Raw genomic sequence first — 27,698 nt, forward strand, 5'->3', positions numbered from 1 at the left:
ATAATTTATTATTTACCATTTGTTTACAAAAGACTAATGACAGTATTAATGTGTGAACATTTATTTTTTAAATCAAAATTTCAGTATTTTATATTTAATGAGTATTTTTCATGTATGGGATGAACAGGCAGCTATAGTGTGTAGGTTATCATGAGATTGCCTAAGCAGTATCATTTGACAAGCCAGTATTTTTAGATTATACAATTATTGTGTTATTTGTATTAACACAATGCCAGCATCATTTAAACAAGCACTTTAAACAAACAGTACATGTTTTGTTTATATTAGACTGAAACAAAAAAGGATTGTCAGCAATCTAGAAAATCAAAATTCCCCAAACACCCCACTTCCCTCCTTCACTGATAATCAGCAACTCAAAGGTCAGAAAGAGATTAACTAACTTACATCCGCTTTTCTTTGTCATTCCCCTGTACTTTCCACCTTGTCTTATTTATTAAGTTATTTATTTTATTTATGTGAAATGTGTGCAAAATCTTTTTCATACAATATTTATTTTTCATAAATAAGTGCAAAAGTGAAACATGTTTTGTGCAATCATGTGTACGGAATAAAATGACTGTGAAGCACTTCTAATGCATGTGTATTTATGTGACAATTATTTTTCCATACAACAGATGGTATGTGAAGTAATACTGAACACTTGGTGCAACCTAATGACACTGTTGTGACACTGGCTGAAAAAGCCGGGGATTTTTGGCATCTGTCTGAAGTGTTAGAAAAGATAATAGAGCAAACTAAAGATAACATGTTACCTATAAGCCATTGCATTCAAAACATTTTTTCAAATGATTTAACAATAATTGAGTTATATACTGTCTCTGCTGATAGGTAGGTAGTAGTGTTATTTGTTATTACATTTGAAAAGATTATGTAGTTAATGAGAATTCTCAAAAAATACTATTATATATATCTTATATACATATCTGTAGTATATCTTTTTAGTAAAGCTTGAACTACTAACATAATTGAAATAGCAAAGATTCATTTGATTGATTAGATGAGAGAAATGATCAAATTAAGTCATCAATTAACCCACAAAATCATAATTACATGTTATCTAAATTCAGTATTCAAAAAAGTGATTAAAAATCCTGTTTAATATACACTTGCTAATATGTGCTTTTGGAGTGAGACTAAAATAAAAATAAAAGTGTAGTCTGGCTCTGTGTAGTGATTGGCTAAAGCACTGCTGTGAAATGATCTGCCCACTGCTGGTCAGCTGTCATTGGCTGTTCATGAGATTTGTTGGGTGGTCTAGAAAAGAAAAAGCATGCAAACAGCATGTTAAACAAATCACACTTTGCTAAATAAAACATCTCATGTTCACCTCTCTGAACTCTCCTTCTGAAATTCTTTTTTTTAAAGCAATCTCTTATAAACTTTGTTGTCTCTATACCCTTCAAAAAAACATTTCATTCTTTAGCCTTGTATTTCCTAATCATAAGTGTGTGTGTGTGTGAGTCTCACCACAGACAGGTGTCCATTCTTGGTCTTGACCACTCGCAGGTCTGATCCACTAGTGAAGTCTATAACTCCCTCCTTTCCCTTTGCTATGGCAAACCTGATACTGGAGAGTAAAGCATACTCAGTTGGAAAAGTGTAAATGTGCATATACATATACTTGCTATAAACTAAACTTAAATACAATAACAACAATGACGAAACAAAGATAAAAAAAAAATGTATACACTACTGTTCAAAAGTTTTAGGTCTGTCATGTTTTTGAAAGAAGTCTTTTAAGCTCACCAAGGTTGCATTTATTTGATCAAAGATATAGCAGTGCAGGGCTTCTCAACTCTACAGGAAAGTGGATCTTGAGGACCAGATATTTGCACAAACACAATAGAACAAGCTAATCAATGTCTTCAGGGTTCCTAGAAAGTTATAGGCAGGTGAGTTTGATCAAGATTGGGAAAGTTGACCTCAAGGGCCCTGAACTACTGTATCTTTGATCTTTGTGATTTTCAGCATCATTAACTAACTCTAGACTTCAGTGTCACATGATCCTTCAGAAATCATACTAATATGCTGATTTGCTGTTCAAGAAACAACATTTATTGTTATTATAATTATTACCAATATTGAAATCTGCTTAATATTTTTGTGGAAACCATGAAATTATTTTTTCCGAATTCTTTGACAAATAGAAATCCAAAATAACAGCATTTATTTAAAATGTTTTGTAACATTATACATTCTTAACTGTCATTTTTCTAAAAAAAAGGAAATCTTACAGACAAAAAAATTTGAACGATAGTTCATTTGAAAAAAATCATCAGCTCAAGATTCAATCTTGTTGAATCAGATTTTTGCTGTGGATTGAAAACCCACAGATTAATGCAGCTTTTAACAAATCAAGTAAATTCCACATTGACAGTGAAGTAAGCTGTGTGCCCCTGTGGGATGGTGCCCTTGCCTCCCTAGAGCACATAGACACCACCAACAACTTTCATCTATGATTGCCAATGTGCTGACTTGCCAATGTGCGGACAGACGGACGGACGGATGGATGGACACACACACACACCTGTCCTGGCTGATGTTGACATTGTGTATCTTGTCTGCCATGATGGCCAGCTTGGTGACTGTCTCAATCACATGATCGCATTGCAGCACCAAGTCACCCTAGAGGACAGAAGGACAAAAGTCAAAGTGAGACAACAGAGCTCCAACTGCACAACCAAGACAATCACAGAGCATGATAGGACTTCTCTCACCTTCTGCTTACTGTCAGTGGTGGGAATATGCAAAACAAAGAATCCGTCACTGAGGGAACTGACAGAGATACCTGCAAAATAAAACGAAGTAATATTGTATAGAATTACAAAGTGTTACCCAGTGTGAGGTTAATGGTGTGCTGGTAGTTTGACACTGATGAGAAATTATGGGCTGAGTACTAGGGAAGAGTATGATTACCCAAGAATTAGATACGGTGAAAAACAGGAGTATGCAACTTTAATAAGCCTGGTTGTCGTACAGTATTGTTAGGCAACAATAGAGAGAGCTGTATTACAGTAACATTACCCAGCAATGTGCCGTATTCAATACGTTGTTTGATTTTTGCTTCCTGGACCAGCACAGCAGATGAAGCGGTCAACAGCAGCTGACGCACACGTGCACGAAAACCATGCCGATCGTACTTAGTGACCGCTATACCATACTGAAAAAGAAGAGGAGAATATACGATAAGATCCTCAACCCCTCCAATAATATCAACAACAAGAAAAAACAGAAGTATTAGATTCATTTTATTTTCAATATATTGACTGGCTCCTTTTAATAAATACTGATCATTTTGTTGTAAGTCTGTTCAGTGGGAGCCATTTATACATTTTTGTTCACATTGGCTGCGTTCAAAACAGCATACTTCCCTACTATATAGCAGGCAAAAAGCAGTAGGTGAATGAATAGTATCTCCGATATGCATTGCACGTTGCATTGAATACAATCCCCCTGGAGTAACCTGGAGTCAAATGCCTTGCTCAAATACACACTGGCGGTGGTGGCTGCGGAGATCGAACAAGTTCAGTGGTTTAGCCCACTACACCACAAAAGTAATAAAGCTATAACAGAAAAATGCATGTAATTGTAAATGTAATGCAAACAACGTTTTAACCTGTTTAAATGTTTTACAGGTATTCATGCTCATGGAGAGCAAGCACACGAATGTTTGGAGTAAACAGCGGCAGCCAGATTGACCCTCTACTCTTGCTTCAAGGTTGTGGGGTTCAGGGGGGGGGGCATCATCACGGTCTTCCTCATCCTCTAGCTCATCAATGTCCCCAATGAGAAGAGCGAGATTGTGAAGCACAGCGCAGCATGCAACAACCTCAAGCACGAAGGCAGGGCTTACCTCTAAGGCCTTGAAGAAAATAGATCCCCAGCATGTTTTCGGCTTGCTCTACTTTGCTTCAAGCATTCATCCTTTGTGCAGACATTGCAAACACTGAGGAAAACCGTACCAGGTAGGGTTGTCGAGTTACTGATGCAATCAGGTGTTAGTGCACATGTCGCTCATACCTTTTAAGTTTTTGCGCTTGTTATTACGTTGTAGGTCACAGGATAATGTCAACATGGCGGATGAATGTCTGGATCGCATTCATAATACACGCATTCAGGCTATATAGCACGTACTCTTTTAGCGCTCGCTAAGTAAGTACTTGATGAAATGAAGTACCTACTCAGTATGCGATTTCGGATGCAGCCATTGTCTAATGTTTGTTTTCTGGAGTCTGTGTGCACCCTCTACAGGGGAAACAACAGGACAAAGCCACAGGTGTTCAATAGGAGCACGAAGTATTATCTTATTTTATTTGGTCTTTTAAGTTGTCTTCTTTTCATTTACAGTTTAAAATTGCTTTGCAGTTTTTATTGTATTTTTCATCAGTTTATTTCAAATATTGTAACATTTGAAATGGATATACAAACTTCAACTCAACCTATTCATCATGGACTTTAATGAATACTACAATGGAACCCAATTACCAAACAAAGAAGCATCCAAAAATTCCCCAGTGGGTGAACTTCGCTATACTTCGCTATGTTTAATAGTCACCGCATAATACATTTATATGAAATACACACAAACATTCTACATTTTTTCCCCACACACAAGCATAAAAACACATTTACCTTCACCTTGTTGTCATTCCCAAGAGTTTGCAGCACTTTGAGATTGATATCTTCAGTCTCTGTGGTAAGAAAAATGTGTCACTGAGTGTCTGTATTTTGTTTGTGTGTTTTTTGGCATAAAGAAAAAAACTGTAGATGTTTTTAGCGCAATTTTCCACCGGACAAAATTGCGATTAACAACTCATGATTTCTGTTCTGTTCTGTCTGTGCGCACCAATCTTGCACTTCTATCTACTCCTCAACCAGACCACCTAGAGACTTCGGGTTTTCGGCATTATGTTGAGGAAGGTCTAATCTCGGGAACGCACAAAAAAAATCCAGGAAAAGATTTTGGATTTCCTGGAAATTCCAGAAAAAAATCAGTTTTTTGCAAATTTCTCGGCAACCATAATAGCTATCGAGTTGAAACAAATTGCAATCGATAGCTTCTAAAATGTACAATAATATTAGAAAAAAAGAATTGATCAAAAATATTTCCTTTATGCTTCAAAAATTAATTAAAACTTTATATGAAGGGAAATAAGAAAAATATTGCCTTTTCGCCTATAAAACTATTGTTCCACAGAAATACGTAAGGAAGGTATTCACAAGAGTCATGAGCACAATTAATTCCACTGAATTACGGCAAGAAATCAATGAAGGTATCGATCAAGATTTGGAGAAGGAGCAAGAATATATGAGAAAACGACAAGAGGTTGTTGCAAAATAAATGGAAGAACGTTCAGCAAAGCGACAAAAGATGGCAACATCCACACCAACGGCTTCCTCATCAGGCGTATCTGATTTCTACGATGACTCGTGGCTTTCAGAGGATGTTTTGGCAAATATCTCGAAAGCAGAAGAAGAGTTTACAAAGTCACAAGCAGAAAAGAAGGAAGAATCTGAAGAGGACAAAGCAGAAAAGGAAGCTGATACAGAGAAAATCGAGGATATTGAGTGAACACAAGAGCTAATAAAAAAAATGATGTTCAACTAGTCAAGTGATTGTGCCTTTTTTATTATCCATTGCTGATTTGATTTCAGAAAGTTCATTTGAATTTCAAGAGAAAGTTATATTCTCGAGCAACTTATTTTCTCTTTCATTTACTATCTCTTAGTGTTGTGATCCCATGACGTGAGAAAATTGCGCTAAAACACTCACTGAGTTTTTATTACTTGTTTCTTATGTGTAAATATTACCTAGCCTGGTGGCTACAAAGAGTTTGGGAACACTTCGAGGGTAGCAGTCCTTCTGACCACTAAAGATCGCACTGGCTACAACCTTCTGTTCCAACTGCAGACAGCGAGAAAAGAGAGTTATGTTTATCCATGTATGTGTGTGTTTGTGTGCAGATTTGCTCTTGCATGAATGCTGTACCTGCTTCTTCCACTCTGGCTGGATTCTCCTGCAATAGTCATTGACCAGGTTTCGTATGCATATTCTGTGCAGGTGCTCAGACGTCTGCAGGGGAAAACAAAGTTTTACATACACTACCATTCAAAAGTTTGGGGTCTGAAAGATTTTTTTATGTTTTTGAGAGAAATCCCTTATGCTCACTTATTCAATTAAAACTATTGTGAAATATTACTACAATTTAAAATAACTTTTATATTTTATATATATATTTAAAATGTAATGTATTTCTGTGATGGCAAAGCTGAATTTTCAGCAGTCATTACTCCAGTCTTCAAAGTCACATGATCCTTCATAAATCATTCTAATATTCTGATTTTCTGCTCAAACAACATTTCCTATTATTATTAATGTTGGTAAGAGATGTACAGTTGTGCTGCCATCATAATTTTTTTTTCAAAATGAATGATGATTAGAAAGTTGATGAAAAGAACAGCATTTATTTAAAATGGAAACTTTTATAACATTATAAATGCCTTTACCGTCACTTTTTATCTATTTAATACGCCCTTCCTAAATAAAATAAAACGTAATTTTGAACAGTAGTGTAGTCATGACTGTACATCCTCAAAACACAGATTTCTTAATTCTCCAGTTGGTCTGATCAAACAAAGCTCAGTGGTTACAATTATTATAATACCTATCATAGCTTTATCATACCTCAGTTAGTGAGGGCGGGGGTCTTGGCCAGCTCTTGTCAAGAACACTTTTTGGCAGATTCCGTTTCACTTTCATCAAGAAGGAGAATCGCACATGATCCAGGAAGTACTCATTTTCAGGGCAACGGGGCTCATTGCGCAGGATGAAGCCTTTGACAAACCTGTGGAGCGCAGAAAGACAAACAAGAAAACATTGTGATGGATTAACGAGAAAAAGAAAAAATCCGTGACAAAATCAATGCAAGTCATTCATTCACATAATACAAATACTCTCATACTTGCGTATAGTGTCAGCTGCTTGTCTACGATGCCTGGCTTTCCTGCGGCCTTTGACCCCTCTCCACCATGACTGGATAACAATTACTGCAAGATGAAACAGACAAACAGATTGGCTGTTGCCTTCCCTTGATATCCCTGTCTGTCTGTGCCCAGTCTATTTGTCCAGGTTACCTGCATGTCGGATCCTGTGGTACTTGGCTCGCTCCCTGTAGCCCCGCCAAGATGTCTGCAGAGTGACGGCTAAAAAACAATGCCGTTTTTTATTGTACTTTTAAAAAATATATAAATAATAACACTTATCAAAAAAGAGGTTTAAAAAAAGCAACTGATCACAACTTTACAAATAGGCGCTTACAGTAAAGGAATATCATTATCAGCAGTCTTACCGATGGTTTGTTTCTGAGCCTGAAGTGCATCCTCAGTCACAAACAGGGTCCTTGGGAAGCGGATAAAGATTTTGGACCTAAATGGAAAGCAAACTAAGATCAATTTTTGTATATCAATTATTAATCACCCCAGCTCTTGCACTGTCCCAGAGCCAGAAAAGAAAAACCGCCAGCCCCTCAGTAGTTTTTTTTTTTTTTTTGTCAATATTTTCAGGGTTTCTGGACAAAAAAACCCCATATACGTTAAATTGATTACAAAAGATTTCTATTTCAAATAAATGCTGTTCTTCTAAGTTCTAAATTCTATTAATTAAATCCTGAAAAACATGTAATTCATCACACTATCCACAAAAATATTAATCAATGTTTTGATTAATAGTTTTAATTTCTGAAGGGTCATGTGACACTGAAGACTGGAGGAATGATGCTAAAAATTCAGCTTTGTCATCCCAGGAATAAATTCCATTTTAAAATATATTTTAAATGATTTATCTTTTTAATTGTAATAATATTTACCAATATTACTGTTTTACTGTGTTTTTGAACAAACAAATTCGGCCTTGGTGTGAATAAGAGACTTCTTTCACTGACCCCAAACGGTAGCGTGTATGTCTGTTCTTTTCTCGCCTCTCACCTGCCCAGTTTGTATTCTTCAGGTTTGTAGTTGAGGTGTTTGACCAGAGTGTCGACCCCCTCTGGGAGTTTCCCATGCCAGTTTGGCCAGGTGTCTGGACACAGAGACTTATACCTGTTCAAGAAACAGTACAAAACAAAGTAAAGGAACGTGGCCATTTGGTTGTAAGAAAATCAGTGTTTCTGAGAGACTGACCTCTCTAAGAATGCCTCATAGTTTCGTCTGTAGGCAAATCCAGCTCTCCTTACTCTCAGATTCTCCATCAACCCCAAATACTTCACCTGATGCCTGACCAAAACCTCATCAAACCTACCTGAAGAAACAGGGGATAGCAGACGAAGGATGGAAAACAGCACACAAAATGACAATAATATCAAAATGGAAATATAAGCATAATCATTGGTCTTACTAGGCTGTTTGGCATCATTGGGTTTTATACAGCGGACATACGATGGTTCCTTAGACATCAGAATCTCCATCAGTTTAGCCAAACTGAGCTTGAACTGTGTGGCAGCCTGAGCAGAGACAAGGCTTAATTTCTTATCAAGCTTATGCACAGTATGTGTCTCTGTGTGTTTGCATTTGTGTTCATCTAACCGACTCTGGTCTTCTCTGATCCATCAACTCATCTGCATGGAAACACTGATTCACAATATGATTTCCTGATTGACACAGCACCTGCAATGAGATACAGTGGGTTTAAAAACACGTTTTCAGTCATAACATCATCCTACTGTAAATGCACTTTACCTCCTTCAGGTGTCTGTATAGCAGGTCATTATTTTTGTCCAGAAACCCTGAAAAAAGGAGAGAGGGGGGGGGGGGGGGGGGTACAATCATGACACCAGAAAAATTAACTGTGGATGGATAGATAGATGAATGAATGGATGTTTTCTCCTCACCGTTGACGTTGTAGTTGACCTCTCCAGCATAATGAACCAGTCTAAATTCCTCCCACCCAATTGCCTTGCGGACCTTCCCATTGGCCATTTTATGACTAGACCATGAAACGGACCACCAATCAGATACCAGACAACAACCAAGAAACATCTTAAACATCACTCATGCTGCTCCAACAATGGAAGCACAAAGCATGCTAGTGGTCCTACGTGACAAAATGAGCATGGCCTCCCAGTGTGTCCTCCAGCTTCTCCAGGAAGGTGATGTCACTGGCATCTCCTCGCCTTAGGCACTCCTCATCCTTATTACAATACATTAGATTCAAATTAGTTCATTTCAGCCCAACTTGGATGAACAGAAAAAGTGAATATTCCAAAGGTAAACGCATAGACGGACCAGAATGGCGATGATGCCTTTATGTTTCTCCTCCACCAGGTCACAGATGATTTTATTGTTGAAATATTCCACTCGCTCCCACTGGCCAGAACACAAGGAATGTCATTTTTAACCCAAATATAATGAAAGGGAAATGTAAAAGCAGTCTGTTATGCTGAGAAAAGCTGCAATTATTTGATCAAAAGGCACTAAAAGCAACTATATTGTGAAATATTATTACAATTTAAAATAACTTTTCTATTTGAATATACAGTACTGTGCAAAAGTCTTAGGCACTTTCACATTTTTTTTAACCAAGTTATTTATATCTTTTGCTGTAGTGTGTCAGTAGGAAATATCAGTTTACATGTCCAAACATTTCTTTTGCCATTAATTGTAATAATCCAGTGAGATTTTGTATGCACAAGGAGTCTGAGATCTGATCTCACCATCATTGAGTGATCCTTCAGAAATCATTCTAATATGCTGATTTGCTGCACAGCAAACATTTCTTAATATTAATACATTTTGCTGTCTGCTGTCCTGCTTAATATTTTAGGAGAGTCCTTTGTCATGAATCTTTGATTGATACAAAGCTTAAAAAGAACATCATGTATTTAAAAAAATAAAATAATTATAACATTATAAATGTCACTTTTGAACAATTTTATTTATCCTTGCTGAAGAAAAATATTAATTTCTTAAAAAATTCTTACTGACACCAAATATGTGAACTGTTTCACGTTCACAGAAATAAAACATTCTATTCATTTAGAGAAATTACTTAGACATTTTGCAGGATTGATAATAATAATAAAATAATAATATACAACTGAATAGAACATAAATCTAAACAAAGGTGTTAGCTGCCCATAACAGAAGACACCCCATGCGCTTGCTTAATTAATAAAAGTTACTAATAGAAATGTTAGAAATATTTTATCGCAATTTTTTGTATTATTTTCCTCCATCACACTCACCACGACCCCCTCTGCCTCGTACTCCTCCTGTTCACTTTTCAGTGTGAGCTCAATAAACAGCTGCTGCAGTTTTTCATTACAGTAATTGATGCAGAACTGCTCAAAACTACAGAGAGAAAAAGAGATGAATGTCCTGATTAATTATTTCTTTTTTTCACTCTCATTTCTTTTCACATTATCTTATGTGATATGTTTTGAATGATGCATAAAACTATACAAAAATTATCTTTTTCCTTTTTCTATTTTATAAGTTTTTCAGCAATGTTCTAAAAGTCAAAAAATGGGAAATACACCTGTTGTGTTGAAAGACCTCAAATCCATATATGTCCAGCAAACCAATAATAGAAGAACATTTACTGGAGTAGTAGACTTCATCCTGTAAAAAAAAACAAAAAAAAACTTCAAAATCACTCCACTAGAGGACACATAAAAAAACACACAAAAAAAGCACACTAAGCTCCAGTTCATATCCAGTACATGCAAGATGACATTCAGACAAATAAGCCCACTAAAGTAAAGCAAGGACAGTCCTCATCAACAGAAAGGAAGAACACACCTTAAAGGCCAGTGACTGGTTTAACTTCTGGACAAGCCAGGTAAAGGCACGACCATATATGGCTTTAGCCATTGAGTCCCGCGCAGAAAGCGCCTGTTCTAAACTCAAGGGACTAATCATCTGAAATCAAACACACAAAAACAACTGTGTACACACGGCATCTACTTATGGACCAAATGCATGTGGAGATTATCAAAGATCAAGTATTTTGAAAGCTGAAAGAGAGACAGAACAGACAGAGATATTGTGATATTACCTCCTCCCCTTTGGCAACAATTTTCTTGTGAGTAAGAGCTTCTTTCAGGACTGACCCGTCCACACCCAGCAGCTGTTGATACAAAAACACAGGAATGTGCCTTATTTTTTTTTCTATGTTTGTAGGACATCAAGCACATTACAAGCTTGAGCAAACCTGAGTAGGAGAGACAAGGGGGAATTGTCATATTGCCAACTAATACCTATTTTATCTCAAGGTTTCAGTCAGATGCTGTCACTCAAGCTGGTACAGCTGACATTCGAAATGTTATTGTCTGTGCGGTCAGGAGGAATTGTAATAATACTAGTATGTAGACTGAATAGAAAAATCGTATCTTTAAAATGTATTATGAATATTAATCAGTTTTTGACTCACCAATAATGTATTATTATAATTATTATATTATGCATTAAAACATTATTATTAGAACTTTAAAGGAGAACTCCGGTCAATTTTAACATTGAGCTAATTTTTTTGTAAATTTGGAGTTCTGTCAATACAGAGAACAACGACAAAAATCGGTGTTTCCTACACTGTGTTATCCTCTTTTTAAAATTTGCACCCTGTTGACTTCAATGGGGCAAGTTTTAAACCTGCTTTTAGCCTCTTAACATCTTTGATGTGTCATTACAAGTGCCCAGGTCATGTGAGTGATTCCTTCAGAGTGATCACGGGTGAATCTGACTGCAGTAGATGTGAAAGATATTAATAAAAACGATATTATTTCAGCCAGCGCACATACCTTTACATCCTGTTTTCGGTCGAAGTCCATAGTAATCGATTGTCGAGTTCACACGCATAGGTTTAGTTACCTATGATCACGCGCGTGAACTCGACAATCGATTACTATGGACTTCGACCGAAAACAGGATGTAAATACAGGTATGTGCGCTGGCTGAAATAACATCATATTTATTAATATCTTTCATGTCTACTGCAGTCAGATTCACCGCGTGTTGACTCTGAAGGAATCACTCACATGACCTGTGCACTTGTAATGACACATCAAGGATGTTAAGAGGCTAAAAGCAGGTTTAAAACTTGCCCCATTGAAGTCAACAGGGTGCAAATTTTAAAAAGAGGATAACATGGTGTAGGCAACACCGATTTTTGTCGTTGTTCTCTGTATTGACAGCACTCCAAATTTACAAAAAAATGAGCTCAATGTTAAAATTGACCGGAGTTCTCCTTTAAAGCATACTATTATTTCAAATACTGTGGATTTATATTATTTATTTTTCAGGTTTTACAATTACCTCCAACAACCATGTGTCATAATCTGGTCTTTCTAATTACATTTAGCAGTACTTTATGTTCATTCTATTACTGGTATAGTAGATTTGGCACATATAAACTTGCAGTAGTCTGTGAGTTATAACTGGTCCAGGTCTCCCCTAATTAACCTGACATCTGTATCTGAAATGGAGACCAAAATCGCATTTAAGCTTTGAAAAGTATACATCCCAACAACCCCAGGACACTGTTCTTCACACAATAGCACACAACCAACCTGAGACAAGTGACTTTAATGAGACTGGTATCTAATTCCCCAGAAACAGGTGTAAAGTTCAGACAGATATTGAGATATCACTTGAAGCAGGACATTAACTCACTTCAAGTATTAGTACTCCGAGCTCACCTGGGACAGATATTGCAGTTGTGGCTCAGTGGTAATGTGTGTTTCTCCTTCCTCATCCTCACCAAACTGTATGTTACCCAGATGTAAAACACAGGCCACAATCTCCATCAGCTCCTTCAGAGGAGAAGGACTTTGTGAGTGTGTGTCCTGACTGTGACAGAAGATCTTTAATGTCCAAAGGGTGTGTGTGTGTTTGTGTGGTGCTCTATTCACCTGTATCTCCTCCTCATGAAAGCCAATGATGGTGAGAGCATTTCTCACAACTTTCCAACTGTTCTTATCACTGATAGAGCTCACCCGTGGACAGTTACCCTGATAGAGAGAGAGAGAGAGAGAGAGAGAGAGAGAGTTTTTGTACACATACAAAAAACAAACACACCACAAACATGGGCCATGGGCCTGATAACGGTAAACAAATCTGCTCTCTTTCATTGACATACAGAGTATATACACACATTTAGCATAAACACACCTTAACTAGATAATGATAATGTTGTGGGTTGGTTTTCTCCAAACCAAGTCTCTTCAAAAGTGGGTCCTCTCCACCCTCCAGCAGCTGATAGAAGATGTGGAAGTTTCTCTCTCCATGGGTCTGATGGGCCACACGGGATTTCTCTAACAGGTAATTCAGAATGTGACCTCCGATTGGAGCGCCCTGAAAAGAGACAGAAACAGATCTTTTTTATAATGGTGCACAAAGGAGAAATAACTTTGTTTTGTGTATAAGCCTATGACAATAATCTGAAAATGCGCAAATATCTGCTGAAATATTAAATATATCGGTCTTTCACAAGTGTGAACGTAGCCAAAGTGTAGTCAAAGTAGTTTCAAAACACATGCATCCAAAATAAGACCAGTAGATTTGGGCTGGATTTCAGCAAACGGTTGTGGTCTTTAAGGTAAAAATGGGTTTCATTTACCTTATAGTCAAACTGAATGTCCATGTATTTCCCAAAACGGCTCGAGTTGTCATTCCGGAGAGTTTTAGCATTCCCAAAAGCCTGTTGTGACAGAGTGAGACTGACATTTAGCATGCTGTGTAGACTACAGAGGATCCTTACAGTGTTTGTGTGTGCTTACCTCCAGTACCGGGTTGGACTGCAACAGTCTCTCTCGGATAGTGTGTGTGTTGTTGCGAGTGGGACAGATGTGTGTGTAGTACTGAAGTATTTTTTTGGAGGCCTCAGTCTTTCCAGCGCCACTCTCTCCCGAAATGAGAATACACTGATCTCTTCTCTCAGTTCGCAGTGCACGGTATGAATTATCCGCCAGGGCAAAACTGAAGTCACACAGACAGATAAAGACCGTTTAATCACAGATAGCCTAATAAAACCAGTTACAGGTAAGAATTACGTGTTTCAAAGCCATAAACTATTATTCATGTGTGTAAAAACGTAATGCTTGTAAACACCATAAAATTGTTTGACGAGCAGAGTTTGTTTTCTTTATTGTATTGACATTTTCTGTTGAAACTGAAAATATATGTGGGACACATCATTGAACATCATTGAAAAAAAAAAGGAATTTTTAGGAGTACATTAGCATTAGTCTAAAAAAAGTGATCTTTTAAAATTTCCGATAACTGCCAACCTCTAAATATATCAAATAGCATGGGTGTGGGGAAGTATTTACGCTTTTTATAATGAGTCTGTGGGTGTGTGTGCGTGTGAATGTGTGTGGAAGTGGAAAGTTGTATGTATGGTCCAGTCTCCGGAATCTCCAGGAAAGTGAGTCATACTAAGAGAATTGGCGGAATGTTCTCAGGGATTCTCATGCCCATGACACACAAACACACACACACACACTTAACACTCACATGTGAGGTGAGATCTCATAGAAATTGACTCCTCTGTGGCGCTCCATATTCTGTTTGGAGTAAATCTCCAACTCTCTGTAAGGATTCACTGACACCAGCACTGACCCAATGTATGTCTTATAAAGAGAGAGAGACAAAGAAGCAGAAAGAGAAAAAGAAAGGTGGATGAAAGCAGAAAACCACATAGTTAATGTAAACTACTGTTCAAATGTTCAGTAAGATTTAAGTTTTAAAAACGAGTCTCTTTTGCTGACTAAGTCTGCATTTATTTGATCAAAAATACGTAATATTGTGAAATACTGTAACAAAATAACTGTTTTCTATTTAAATTTTCTATTTTAAAATGTAATTTATTCCAGTGATCGCAAATGTGAATTTTCAGCATCATTACTCCAGTCTTCAGTGTCACATGATCTTTCATAAATCGTCCTAATATGTTGTGATCAATGTTGAACATATTATCAATGTTGAAAACAGCTTTACTGCTTAATTTCTTTTTTGAAAAACATCACACGTTTTTTTTTTATAGGATTTTTTGATGAATAAAAAGTTCATGAGAACATAATTCATTTGAATTAGATGTTTCATTGCTGAATAAATAAATACATCTAAAAAATATTACTGACCATAAACTTTTAAATAGCATTATTATAATATATATATATAATATAATTATACTATACTATGTACATTGTCAAATTTAGCATATTCCGTGTAAGTGTAGTTAAGCTGGTGCTTGTGTATGTCTTACATAAATGAGGCCCTCTCTGTACCGTCGGCGCAGGTTTTCAATGAAAGCAGCTTCGCTGTTGTAGTTCTCCAAGAGCAGGAAGTCCTGGACACCGACCCGATCTCTTGCAGAAAGAGTGCTCTCCATCACTAACCGTACACCCCCCTCTACATTAATTGCCTAGAGAGAGAGAGAGAGAGAGAGAGAGAGAGAGACAGACAGACAGACAGAGAGAGAGAGAGACAGACAGAGAGAGACAGACAGAGAGAGAGAGTGAAAAAAACACAAAAAGAACACTGATACAAACACTTACACACGGCAGAGTCACAGTACAGGAACTGAGAGTGTGTATATATAGACTTTTAACCGGACCCACTTGGTTCCACAGATTTTCGCAGAATTGGAATGTACGTCAATCACAAAATTGTACACATCCCCGCCCCTTGTGTTTTTGTTTATTAAATGCTTTGGGTAATTAGTTAACCATTTAAACTAAGAATCTAGTACTACACATTTTATTTTTATATCTTAACCAATTTCACAGAATTCTGCAGATTTTCCTACAAAATCAGTGCAAAAATGCACACAAAAAAAGTGTGGAGATTCCCTATGGACCTGTTTATAAGTAAATACCACAGATATACACAGCAAATGTCAGAAATAAGCACAACACTCAACAAAAGACAAATCACACACATTCATGCAAGTACAAATTCCCTAAGTGAAACTATTTGGCATTGGTTCCTGACACACAAACACAGTTGTCTGTTTTTCAGAGTTAGTACTGTTACCTCTGCATGTGAATCCAGTGGAAAATCTGACAAGACTTTAAGTGTTTGAGGAAGTGTGTCTTTGGAGTGAGGAAAGAGAGAGTGTGTTTGTGTGTGTGTGTTTGCGAGAGAGGCAGGAAGGTCACCTGTGGAAGCTCATGCAAGAACAATAACCTGCTGGGAGTGTGAGTGGATGTTCACTTTCCTTGGCTCTGCTCCACTGTTGTTCCACAGATTCTTTTCCAATGAATTGGCGATAAAGGTCGCCTAAAATGCCTAACAAGATTTTAACGACTCACCAGATACCCCCCCTCTTAAGACACCTGCACTTTTTAAATCTTTCATTTTGCCATTCTTAAACCATTGTTCTCGTAGTCTTGTGTGTGTTTGTTGTTTGTGTTCTTATGTACACTTCACGCTGGGATGCAAACATACTGTACACACTCAAAAACAAGCTCCAGCAGATAATGATATCTGTCCCTAAAATGAATTCCTGTCCTCATTGTGTCCCTCATGATTTCTCTGTTCCAAAAATTGTGCTTCCTCATAAACTTTGAAACAGGAAGAAGCATAGAGAAGACTTATACCTCCTTCACATGCTATTGGAATTACCGTAAATACTAGTTTCCTATAGGTAAAAAATTGGACATTAACGCCCTCTCAAGTCAAAATTTGAATGCGATGAGCTTGTAATCACAACTTCAGAACTGGGAAGTAGGAAATTTCTGATAGCAAATGAAGGCAGCATCAACCCTCACACCTAATTCTCTCTTTTTTTTATAACAGATTGCACCAAAAAACCCTCAAAACCTACCTTTACACCTAAAAAACCCTTTCAATCGGAAACCTACGTACAACAAATCGGGTTTCCGGCTTCTGACGAAACACTTGGATGTGGACGGAGTTGGATGTCCACGGCAGAATGCAGCTAGCCCTACTTGCATTAGTTTAGAATGCAGATTAACTTACGTGTACATTCACCCGATCAATTTTGAGAATCCAGATGGTATATTCAAACATATCTTGTGGAGTGCTCTCGGAGTAACGTTATGCATTTATTTGTTATTTTAACTGTTGGAAGCGTAAAAGTTGACTTAAAAAAAAAAAGTATCCTGCTGCGCCCTCTATAGGCACCCAGAACTAGTCAACTGAATACCATCGATAATCATGGACAAAATACTGATATGCATGTTCGACATGAAAGAAATGTTGCAATAGATAAAAAATACAGATTCCAAGCTGCTGGAGTTTAAGGCTGCATGACTAAAAAGGGGCTCAGAGCAAGCTGTAGCTGAGACAAAAGTGAGGATTGCTCAAACAGCTCAGGGGTACAGGCTCTCAGATTTTGCCCGAATTAAGGATTTCTTCTAGGACCTCTCTAAAAAAACAGCATGGATATCACAACAAAGACTTCAAGTAGGCAGATACCACAAACTATTCAGCTGGAGGAATGTATTGAGCAGGTCTGCTCAAAGATGCAGAGCTGATGGGTGGCAGTGATTATTAGAGAAAGCAACTTTTTAATCGAGCAATATTAAGGAACCAACTGAAGATGGCAACACACATCTGAGCAGCAGATAAAAACGAATGACCACAAACAAAGTGTATTCTACATGCAGTTTCAGGATCTTTTTTGCCATTCTATTTATCTCTGGCCCCGTTTACACCCAGGTTCGGCTCCAGCTTAGCTGCAGAAAAACAGGGAGTGGGAGGTCTGGAAGGGAGGGCCAAGCTCACAATCACAGGCCTCCTTATGGATCTGAGGGCCTGTTTACACCTGGTATTAACATCCGTCCCGGTGATCGAATCACATGGTCAGCCAAGACACATTACTGTTTACACCCGTTTACATAGGTTTCATCAAGGGGAGGGTCTCTAAATTCATGACTGCATCCATCACTTTCTACAATAGAGTATCAATTAATGTAAAAATTCCAACTTCCATTTTCTATCAGACAAATGCTATTTTAAAGTTAACTTTTATGCCATTTATTATTAACCATGTAAAATACTAAACACTACACAGCAAGAACCTGCAATGTCATGTTTGGTGAGGCTATAAGCAAGCTCAATTTGCTCACTGGTGATGCACTTGAAAACTTATGGTTTTGGTCAAAGCATAAGGACTTCTAAGATAAATATTTGATATTCAGAATTGATAGATGTTTTAGCTCTATGTTATATTTTGTTTTAAAAGTTATGTTTAAGTGATCATTTTCTCTTCAGTGAAGTTTCTTCCATTTCAATGAGTTTAACAACTTGTAATGGTGTCGAAAGTAACTCTTGATACACAAGTTGGGCTGGCAAACTAAAAAAAGTTATACATATTTATGTAAAGTTAATGCTCATCTTAAGTTAAAATGCAAGCTTGCTGACCTTCCAGAAGTAAAAAACATTATTTTGAGTTTATAGAATTTATTATATTATGTTTGGTGAAAGTACAGACCAATTTTTTCATTTTTTTCATAAGTTGAGTGTATTCAAAGTCCTGAAGCTGGCTGCCTCAAATTTTTGACTTTTCTCAACTGCAGATTTTTTTTTTTTTTTTTTTTACAGTGGTCATATTAATAAACGTTACAAAAATTAATAAAAAAAAAAAATGTTGATTGATTGAGTAGATGGTCCTTAGCTGCTGCTTAGGATGCATCAGGACAGATTAGCATTACACTACAAATACAATATGGCCACATGCATTTTCGACTGCCTCCAACACTGTAAAAAATTTCTAACCTCCCCAACTCAAAATTTTCTAGTGACTGGTCACATCTAAATTTTTCAGTTGGCGCAAGTGAAATTCTGTAAATTATCAAATTAAATTTACAGAATTTCACTTGGGCCAATTGAAAAATTTAGATGTGATCAGTCACTAGAAAATTTTGAGTTGGGAAGGTTAGACATTTTTTACAGTGAAAGAAAGTTTGTGACTGGATCACAAAACATTTTAGACCCCTTTTACATCTGCAACAAAACGGAAGCACAGGATGCAAACCAGATCTCAAGTTTCTTGTGTGACTCAAATCACAAGTTCCTATGTTTGTGTCACACATTGTCTATCCAACAAAGAATTCTGATTAAGTTTGAGTGCTCTAGATTATATTTCAAAAGCAGCAGCCTGTGGACAGCATTCCTACAGCTGAGAATGTGGGTACTGTACTCCCTGAGGGAGGTGTACTACAGCTTTGCTGTATAATCTGGCACTGAGCCGTTTCACTGGGCTTTTGAGTTTATATGTCTCCAGCTCTTCCATATAAGGGCCGTTTTATGCTCTGCAGCCCATATGAGTGATCTCTAGCTAGGACAATAAGATAGGCAGACTGGCCTCGTAGGAAAGATATGTGTCACCATAGCTATGCATGACATGCTGTGCATAAAGGAGTGGCAAATCAACAACAAATCCTCTGCACTCACTCAAACAATCAGAAAAATATGTTTGTAATCCACCACTTATATACACCGAAAATACCAAGTGCGACATTGGTTTTCATCTTTATGAACTAAAACATCACTGTTTGAACACAGGAATAGAGACCTACACGACACACCCACATAGACAGATGTAATTAAAACAAGAAGTCTTACCCTGCGGCGGTACTTCATCCTTCTTCCTCTTTTTCTCTCTCTCTCTCTCTCTCTCTCGCTCTTTAAGGGAATCCCTCACTCCTGGTGTTTATGCACTAATAATCTTCAGGGTGTGTCTGACAAGTCTGTGTGTGCATCTTATCACATATGCAGGTAGTTCCTCTTGGTTCGTCATGTGACACTCCAAAATCTACCCTGTCATATACTGAAGCACACGCACATCCATTTTCATACATGCTCACGGTCCATCTGCACACTTGCACAGTACTAGAGCTCTCTTCTCCTCGCTCTCTAACTAAAACAAATGAATTCGTTCTCTTCTCTGTTGCTCTAGAAGTCGATGAAGGGGAAACTTTGATGACAATCTCCCACACCCAAAGCCCCACCCACAGATGATTAGTCAAAAGACCACTTTAAAAACTTCACAAACAAAATTCTCTCTCTCTCTCTCTCTCTCTCTCTCTCTCTCGCTCTCTTACTCTCTAACTCTCTAACTCTCACTCTCTCTCTCTTTCCTGTTATCAGACTTTTGTAAGTCAATCCATGTCAGACTCTCCCTCACTTTTTCCTATTTTCAGTAGGATCTCTTAGTTTCTATTTCCACCATCTGCCATCCTTCTCTTTCCCTTTGCACACAGAAAAAAAGCAGGGCTGAGTCATCCCTTACTAAGGAAGGGAAGAGAAAAAGGGTTTCCCATTTAACTCGAACTCGTGCTATGAAGCAAATAAACAGTGAGAGAGAGTCAGGAAAAATAGTCTAACCTCTGATTGCTGACACGACACGAAAACCTGACTATAGGCTATTAAAATGAACAAAAGAAACGTCACATATTCAACCTCAAAACTTTTTTTTTTCTCTGCCCTCCCTTTCGCTCTTTCCCTCTTCAGTCCCTCCCTCTTTTTCCTCACACGCTCAGGCACATTCGTAACAAATGATCACTGAATAGCTGTCAGTTGCACAAATATCATTCGTCAGACTATTTGTGTCTATTTTTTTGCCTGTTTTCTCTCTCTCTTAAAATGACAAACAGATGAAGCACAGAAACAATGCAAACACAAAAAGCCTTTCAAAAGCTCATTTTTTACCAGTTACATTGGACAAGCAGTGCTCACAGAGTGCTGATATAGACTACAACAGCACGGGGACTTTTCAGTGTTTTTAGTGCAAGTATCTGCAGAGTTTTCTCTGTTTTCTCACACTCCAGGTTCAGAGCGGGCAGAGAACAGGAAGGGGGAAACTAAAGTGGATTAAAGAGTAGGCTACTCAAAGAACATGTTTAGCAGGGAAGGGGAATTGCTGGAAATCCAGACCTAAATCTGAAAGATTAATGGTCTGGCATCGACTAATGAAAATCGGCCAGCTCGAGGGGCGGCACCAAGCATGCATTTGAAAATCTCACTGCACGCAACTGGATAACACTATGACCAATCACAACAAGCCCCATATGCTTAGCTACCAGCGGAGATAACTGGTAGACTCTTGCCGTATCCGGTCAGCAAAACAGCAAAAACGTCCTTCTTGCAAAGGAACGATTCGAGCGCTGTCTTCTGTTCCTCCTTTAGATAAAAAGCCAAGTCTAACTCGTTTATTGTAGCGGCAGAAGCCGTTTCAAACAACTGGTGTTCATCCATCGCCATCTTGCAATGTTTACGAATGACTTCGTGGTGCAGCTCGGATACAAGGGCATATTTAATGAGCATCATTACTCGACGCCAGAGTAAACTCGCTGAGCAAATTCAACTTGTGCTCTCGGAGAACTCTGGATTTCCAGGGTATACCCTGTACTCAATTCACAACTGTGTTCTATTCTAAGCAACATGCAAAGACTGATCATTCGTTTGGAACTGTTTTAATGGACTCTATGCAGACCTACTGCATACATGGTAACGCTAGAATCTTAGTATATATATATATATATATATAAAAAATATAAACAATGTGTTACTTTAATTTTATGCTTAATTTTTTAGAAAATTCCATGCATTTTTCTGCACTGGAAGTTGCGATGGCCACTGAGGCCAAAAGCGGAAGCAATCATGTAATCCAGTAGCAAAGAAAAACATGACATCTGGCTGTAAATGACTCAATATGAACTTATTTTCTTTGATATTTAATTGATATCACACTTTCATCACACAGTTGCTGTACTGTATGCAAAAGTATAGGTAACAGATGTTATTACCAGTGGTCAAATTGTAACAAGCAAGTGTAACATTGCTTAAAAACATGGGGAATAAAACAAGATCAGGTTTCAAGAATTCTCCCTCTGTTCTCCTTTTGTCTATTTTGAAAATCATTCCAGACTTGCTGACTGCCTGCGTTTAGCCAAACCATCATACAACTGGAAACACTTGGCTTGTAGAGGAGGCCTGATGTAGCCTACAATCTCATTTATTATGTTTATAGGCTTGTGGAAAGCAGGAGGGAAACAGGAAGGTCAGATTTTAATCAATCCAGCGTGCCACTTATAATAAGTATACAGAGGGTATGCACTTTCATAATGTCCTATTCAAATTTAAATGCAAACCTGCTCATGGATATCAATGAGCTGATCATGCATATTGCCATCTGAAGAGCTAAATGAATTATTCATTGCATCAGACATAGAAAACATGGAGCAGTGATGGACATGGTAACCATGGAAGCAGACAACAAACACACATAAACACGCCCACACACATCTAGTACATAATTAATCTGGTGATGAACACATGATAAAGACAAACTCATGCCAATCCCCTTCAGGCTCATGCAATGCCCTTTCAAACTCACACATAAACAAACAGTTTGTGTGTGCACTGTAGGTTCACTTCAGAACTGCTGTCTTGTTTTTGCTTCAGCATGGTTTGGCATTTCCCCTCTCTACATAATTGTGTCTTTCACTTAAAAGCAAACATGTACACATGCACAAACATCCTGTACTGACCACCTGAATCATCACGTCATTGATCACTTGAAAAACAGACCTCAACACGCTGACACACATAAAACACACACAAAAATATTCTAGAACTTATTTAAGTGTTCATCACACTTTTAACTGAAAGCATCTCTGAGCAGACATGGCATCTTTGTATGTTCGTTGAATCGATTTTAGATTCACTGTACGGATGACAGAAATACAGGCTAAACAAAATAAAGGCAAAGGTTGGGATCTGTCTTTATTTGAACTAAACACAAGACCACACAGAAGAAACGCTGTAATGGAAATAGTCAACTTGAGTAGATTTGTTTTTTCAAGAAATTGCAGTTTTTGTGGATGTTCTTAGAGGCACATGACTTTATTTAATAATTGCCAGTATATTATTTTAGTCCCCTTGCTATTTAAAGATACTATATGCTCTAGGAATAGTTCACCTCATGTCGTCCCAAACCTGCATGATACAAAAGAAGATATAATGAATATAATAATAATAATAATGAAAGTCAATGGGGTCCAAAAGATCGTTGTTTTGTATGGACCAAAAAAAACCCACTGAGACATCTCTGAGAGCCACAAGAAAGTCCTATAGGTTTGGAACAACATGAGGGTGAGTAAATGATGACAGAATTTTAATTTGGGTGAACTACACTGTTGAGCTGTTGGATTCTTGATCAAGTCTTTGTACAGATTGTTTCGACAAATTCCTTGCTCTAAATACTGTTATTTATCAAATCACTGCGGCTGATCATGATTGCAAGAAGAATTTCTCTAAAGCAAGAGAACAATATTTCATTTCTTCTTCTACTTGACCTATCACACATGGATAAGTATTAATGCTTTTTTACAAATGCTCCCTGCTTTGACTACTTCATGGAGCCAATTACAATGCATTCCACTCTGCCTCAACATGAGACTTCTGTTATTTGGGAATGAAGACATGACCCCTGGTAATATCATAGGCTTTGAACAGAGCAATGCAGAAATACTCTGTTGCAAGAGTTGCAAAAGTGCTTCATTCCATTAAACTGCACATGTTGAAGGAGAAACCTGCTTTCTCTGACAATAAAAGAAGGACATTGTTAATAATACTTCCCATGTTCGAATGCAATATTCATATTACATTTCAAAGTGCACACATTAGTTTGACTTATATATTTGACTCTGAAGAAGTTGATAGGGTTCTGCTTTTGTTATTAGGCAAATACTGTGAACTTGCTCAACAAACTATATGCAATCCCTTGTATCACACTTAGAATATTTAAAACAGTTGGAATTAGTTCTAGTTTTGAAGTTTTGATGAAAACTCCCATTCAGAGATGCTTTATGCAGTTACCAGGATGCAAATCAGAAAACAGCTGAAAAAGTGTCACACACCATTGGCATACCTACCGTTTCCATTGTCACGATAGTCAATGCTATAAGAATAATTTGGGATGTTCATTTAAAAATCATTAGACCAGTTATGATGGGGAAAAGAAATATGAGAGAAGTAGATTGAAACTGAGACAAGGACACATATGTGTAATGTAATCACTGAAGCTTAGTTTAGGCTGCAAACACATAATAATGCAACAGAGGTCACACTTTGAAACACTGAGATCTAGAAGACAGTTTTGTAACAGTTCACTAGAGGTAATGGGGTACATTATTGCTTGAAGCGATGTAAATTGGATGTACATTAACATGTAAATGATCATACTTTATAGATCACTATGAACATTTGTTTGTTCTGAAATGAGGTGGGAGGGTATGAATAGTCATATGGGTGTTTCTTCAAACATGTTTTTGAATTGTTAGACAATTCTAGAGGAAACTCTTAAAACACAATTCACATTATCACTAGCTTATTTAATTTACCAGCTAAAACATTTTAACAGTGGACATGCATGACGAGATTTCTGTCACTCTTTCTGATTTACACCACAATGTCAATTATCACCACATGACAAATAGCATGTTATGTATCCTAAATGCATTTTCTGTGCTAATACTGTTGCATCCTTGGTAAAAAAAAAAAAAAAAAAATGCCTACATTATTTTGAGAAAAAACTAAGAATATGGATGTAAAATTGTTCATTTTGTTGGAAATCCTGCCACAACTGTGGGATAGTCAATGTTTGAAAATAGGCTATATATAAATAAAATTATAAATATCTAAACAGTTTATGATTATTTCACTAAAGGGTTAAAGCAAAATAAATAATAAAAAGTTTGCACGACCGTTTAAATGTAACATTCAAAAAAACATTTTCAATCAGAATCAATCCCTAGGTAGGACATACAAATGCCTGAAGGTGAAGAAACGCATTACAGTTTAAAATATTAGGATTTTTATTTATTTATTCATAAGTAGCCTAACATTTCTTGAATGAAACAAGAGGCATTTGAGCATGCAAAGTGTTGGTGAAACATAATCTAACCTAATTCAATCGAGGTGTTGCCTAATTACTTTTAGTCTTAATAACTTTTGCCACAAGACTCTTAGAAATAAACTAACGGGCCGCAGAGACACAGTGAGAGACGTTAAACTGACAGCCGCCAAACTACAAGCTACTAAGTTTTGTTAAAAATGGTAGAATTAATCAAATTCAGCGAGCACTCAAAAAAAAAATCTAAAATTAGTAGGCATTTGTCTTACCTGTAAGAGTTCCGAACTGGATTCAATAGCACAGCAGCCTCAAGTCAAGTTTCCCAAAGGTCACGCTCGCGCTATGCAGAGAGGGCGCGCGCACGGTCCGCTTCGCTTCAGTGATGCTTCACGGGCATCACATGTCATTCCAGACAGGTGTAGAAAGCACAGCCCACCTGTGGCTCGAGCACATAACTGACTAAATAGATGAAAGGGGATAGAAGACAAGCAGAAACAAATTACCTTGTTAATGAGCCATTTCAATATACTACGAACACGACTAAGGACACCGTGGGCGGGAGCCGTTGTGAAATTCCTGTCCCGCATGTGAGCTGTTAAAAACAATGGGAAAATGCCGATGGTCGCGCACACACCCCACAAAATTGTTTTCTCAGATGGTTTTCCATTTTCGGTCCAGCCCCTCTGGCGCCCCAGAACATTTTAAGGACGCAAACGTTCCGTTAATGTTCAGAGAGAAATGGTTTATAAAAAAATTGTAGAAATGAAAATCCACATATTGAGTAATGCACTGCTTACTACAGTAGATAATAGGCTATAGCCTATATCGAGTTCAAAAGAGGACAGCAAAACAATTAAAAATTCATTTGGGAAGTCTCATCGTGTGGAGAAAGAGTCTAGCGCCCCCTGCTGTCTGTGGCTGGAGTTGCAGCGCAGTGTTTTAACCCCTTCAGATCCTGTGTGTGTGTGATGTGTGTACCTGTTTTTCTATCCCGGTGGGGACTTCAACTTGAATGCACACAGACTCATGGGGACTCGTGGCACAGTGGGGACCTAAATAGAGGTCCCCATGGGTAAACAAGCTTATAAATCATACAGAATGAGTTTTTCTGGAAATGTAAAAATGCAGAAAGTTTTCTGTGATGGGTAGGTTTAGGGGTAGGGTTAGTGTAAGGAGACAGAATATACAGTTTGTACAGTATAAAAACCATTAAGTCTATGGAGAGTCCCCACAAAGATAGCAAACCAGACATGTGTGTGTGTGTGTGTGTGTGTGTGTGTGTGTGTGTGTGTGTGTGATATGGCTTCTATAACTACTATACAGGAATAAGCCCTCTTTTTACAATTTATGTTTATGGTAGCCTCATCAACTTGCACCTATTCTTAATAGAATCAAGTGATACTATTCAAAGTTAATTTGAAGATCTTTTAAAGCTGTAAAACAGGAATCGCAATGGAAATCAGGTGTTGAATGACATCAGGAACCTCATAGTTGTGTGCCAGGTTGTGAAATAATTTTTTATTATTATGATTTTATATCTTAATATGATTATTATTTATCTGTCTTGACTGGCATTATTAACCAGTTATTAGAGTATCTGATTTCAACAGTAGCCTACTTAAATATTTTACTCGCACTGAATGTAGGTTCAAAGATGCACTAGTCCACAACACCTAAGAGACATGCCAGTCAAAAACAAGAAACATGTTAATATGACCATAAACTGCCATTCAGTTTTCCATTCAACAGTGAATGTGAAATGAGTGAATACACAGCAACACACACACACCGATGCCTTGATGCTATATACACACAATCATATATTTATCAAAACACACACCCACTGCAACAAACAAAATTTAACAAGAATTAAACAAGTTTGAGACTTCATTTTATCATCTTACCTTTTTTCTACATTATTATTGCATTGCTCATTATTACAGTATGTATATTCCAAAATTGTCAATGCTACTTCACATATGATTAAACTGTAGTATGGTTAAAATATAAGAATTATTATGTTCCTTCAGTCGTGGTGTCCAGTGGACACGTGAGTTGGCAAGGAGTTTTGCTCAGTGAAAAAAATGCAGGTCTGACAGGGTTTAATCATAATGGTTCATGGCGCCTCCCAAAAGCACTGCAATGAATAATCTGACGGCCTGAACATTTGCCAACACACAAAGATTGGTGGCGTGCTGCTTGGCTTGTAAGTTGTGTATGTGATGAATCAGAACAGGTAGCTATATACGCTATGCAAACTTTCTCATTTGATCATCATTATTCATTAAAATAGCAGTTTTTTGGGGGGGTAATATACAAGCATGAAGCACCAACCACACAAGTGAGAAAACACATGTAGTGACATCCATATCCCCCTCCAAAACAGTTTTTCTTACCCTTGTAGTTGTGACAACCTATTAAAAACTAATGGAAACACTGTACAATTTTTACCTTAGAGTTTGCGTGACCGGCCTCACAACTGTCGAGCCTGTTTTACGAGACAAAACACAGACATCCTAAGCATACGTTTATTTACATTTATTTTTACCTTTCCCTTTTGCTCTCATCTCTTCCTTGCAATGTTCTTATGGTCTTACACACTTCCAGCAGCAGACCTTTATTGTCATTTACCCAGACTACAAGTAGGCATCTTTTAGTCTTCATTGGAAATACATTAAATACACATTTCTTTAAAAGTTTCATTAATACATAGAGGAGAGTGAGATGAAACGGTGGTTAGTGGAGCAGTGCACAATTTTTAAGTTACCAGATAGCAGATTTGGTAAACATTTTCTGTGCT

The 27,698-nt window shown here is 37.4% G+C and overlaps 1 protein-coding gene across 2 annotated transcripts; it reads right to left on the reverse strand.

Moving 5' to 3' along the window:
* Positions 1 to 45: 45 nt before the first annotated feature.
* On the reverse strand, positions 46 to 25,591 carry myo1ca (myosin Ic, paralog a). 2 transcript variants are annotated; one of them, XM_084414484.1, is made up of 32 exons: positions 25,168 to 25,591; positions 15,278 to 15,436; positions 14,527 to 14,642; positions 13,791 to 13,989; positions 13,631 to 13,711; positions 13,183 to 13,365; positions 12,924 to 13,022; positions 12,711 to 12,824; positions 11,072 to 11,143; positions 10,816 to 10,935; positions 10,553 to 10,635; positions 10,260 to 10,365; positions 9,301 to 9,381; positions 9,114 to 9,205; positions 8,907 to 9,001; positions 8,755 to 8,801; positions 8,602 to 8,682; positions 8,414 to 8,519; positions 8,200 to 8,317; positions 8,005 to 8,118; positions 7,371 to 7,447; positions 7,156 to 7,224; positions 6,984 to 7,068; positions 6,707 to 6,866; positions 6,011 to 6,094; positions 5,833 to 5,926; positions 4,654 to 4,712; positions 3,046 to 3,181; positions 2,739 to 2,809; positions 2,549 to 2,646; positions 1,489 to 1,588; positions 46 to 1,275 (listed from the first exon to the last, which is right to left on the reverse strand). In XM_084414484.1, the coding sequence occupies exons 2-32, from the start codon at positions 15,401 to 15,403 to the stop codon at positions 1,255 to 1,257; spliced, it is 3,087 nt and encodes a 1,028-aa protein (XP_084270610.1). In that variant the 5' UTR covers positions 15,404 to 15,436; positions 25,168 to 25,591; the 3' UTR covers positions 46 to 1,254. The 2 variants fall into 2 exon arrangements, with proteins under 2 accessions (XP_084270610.1, XP_084270609.1); XM_084414483.1 differs by lacking the exon at positions 25,168 to 25,591 and adding an exon at positions 19,606 to 20,439.
* Positions 25,592 to 27,698: the final 2,107 nt, after the last annotated feature.

This window comes from Rutilus rutilus, assembly GCF_951802725.1.
Source record: "Rutilus rutilus genome assembly, chromosome: 7".
Taxonomy (NCBI): Eukaryota; Metazoa; Chordata; class Actinopteri; order Cypriniformes; family Leuciscidae; genus Rutilus; species Rutilus rutilus.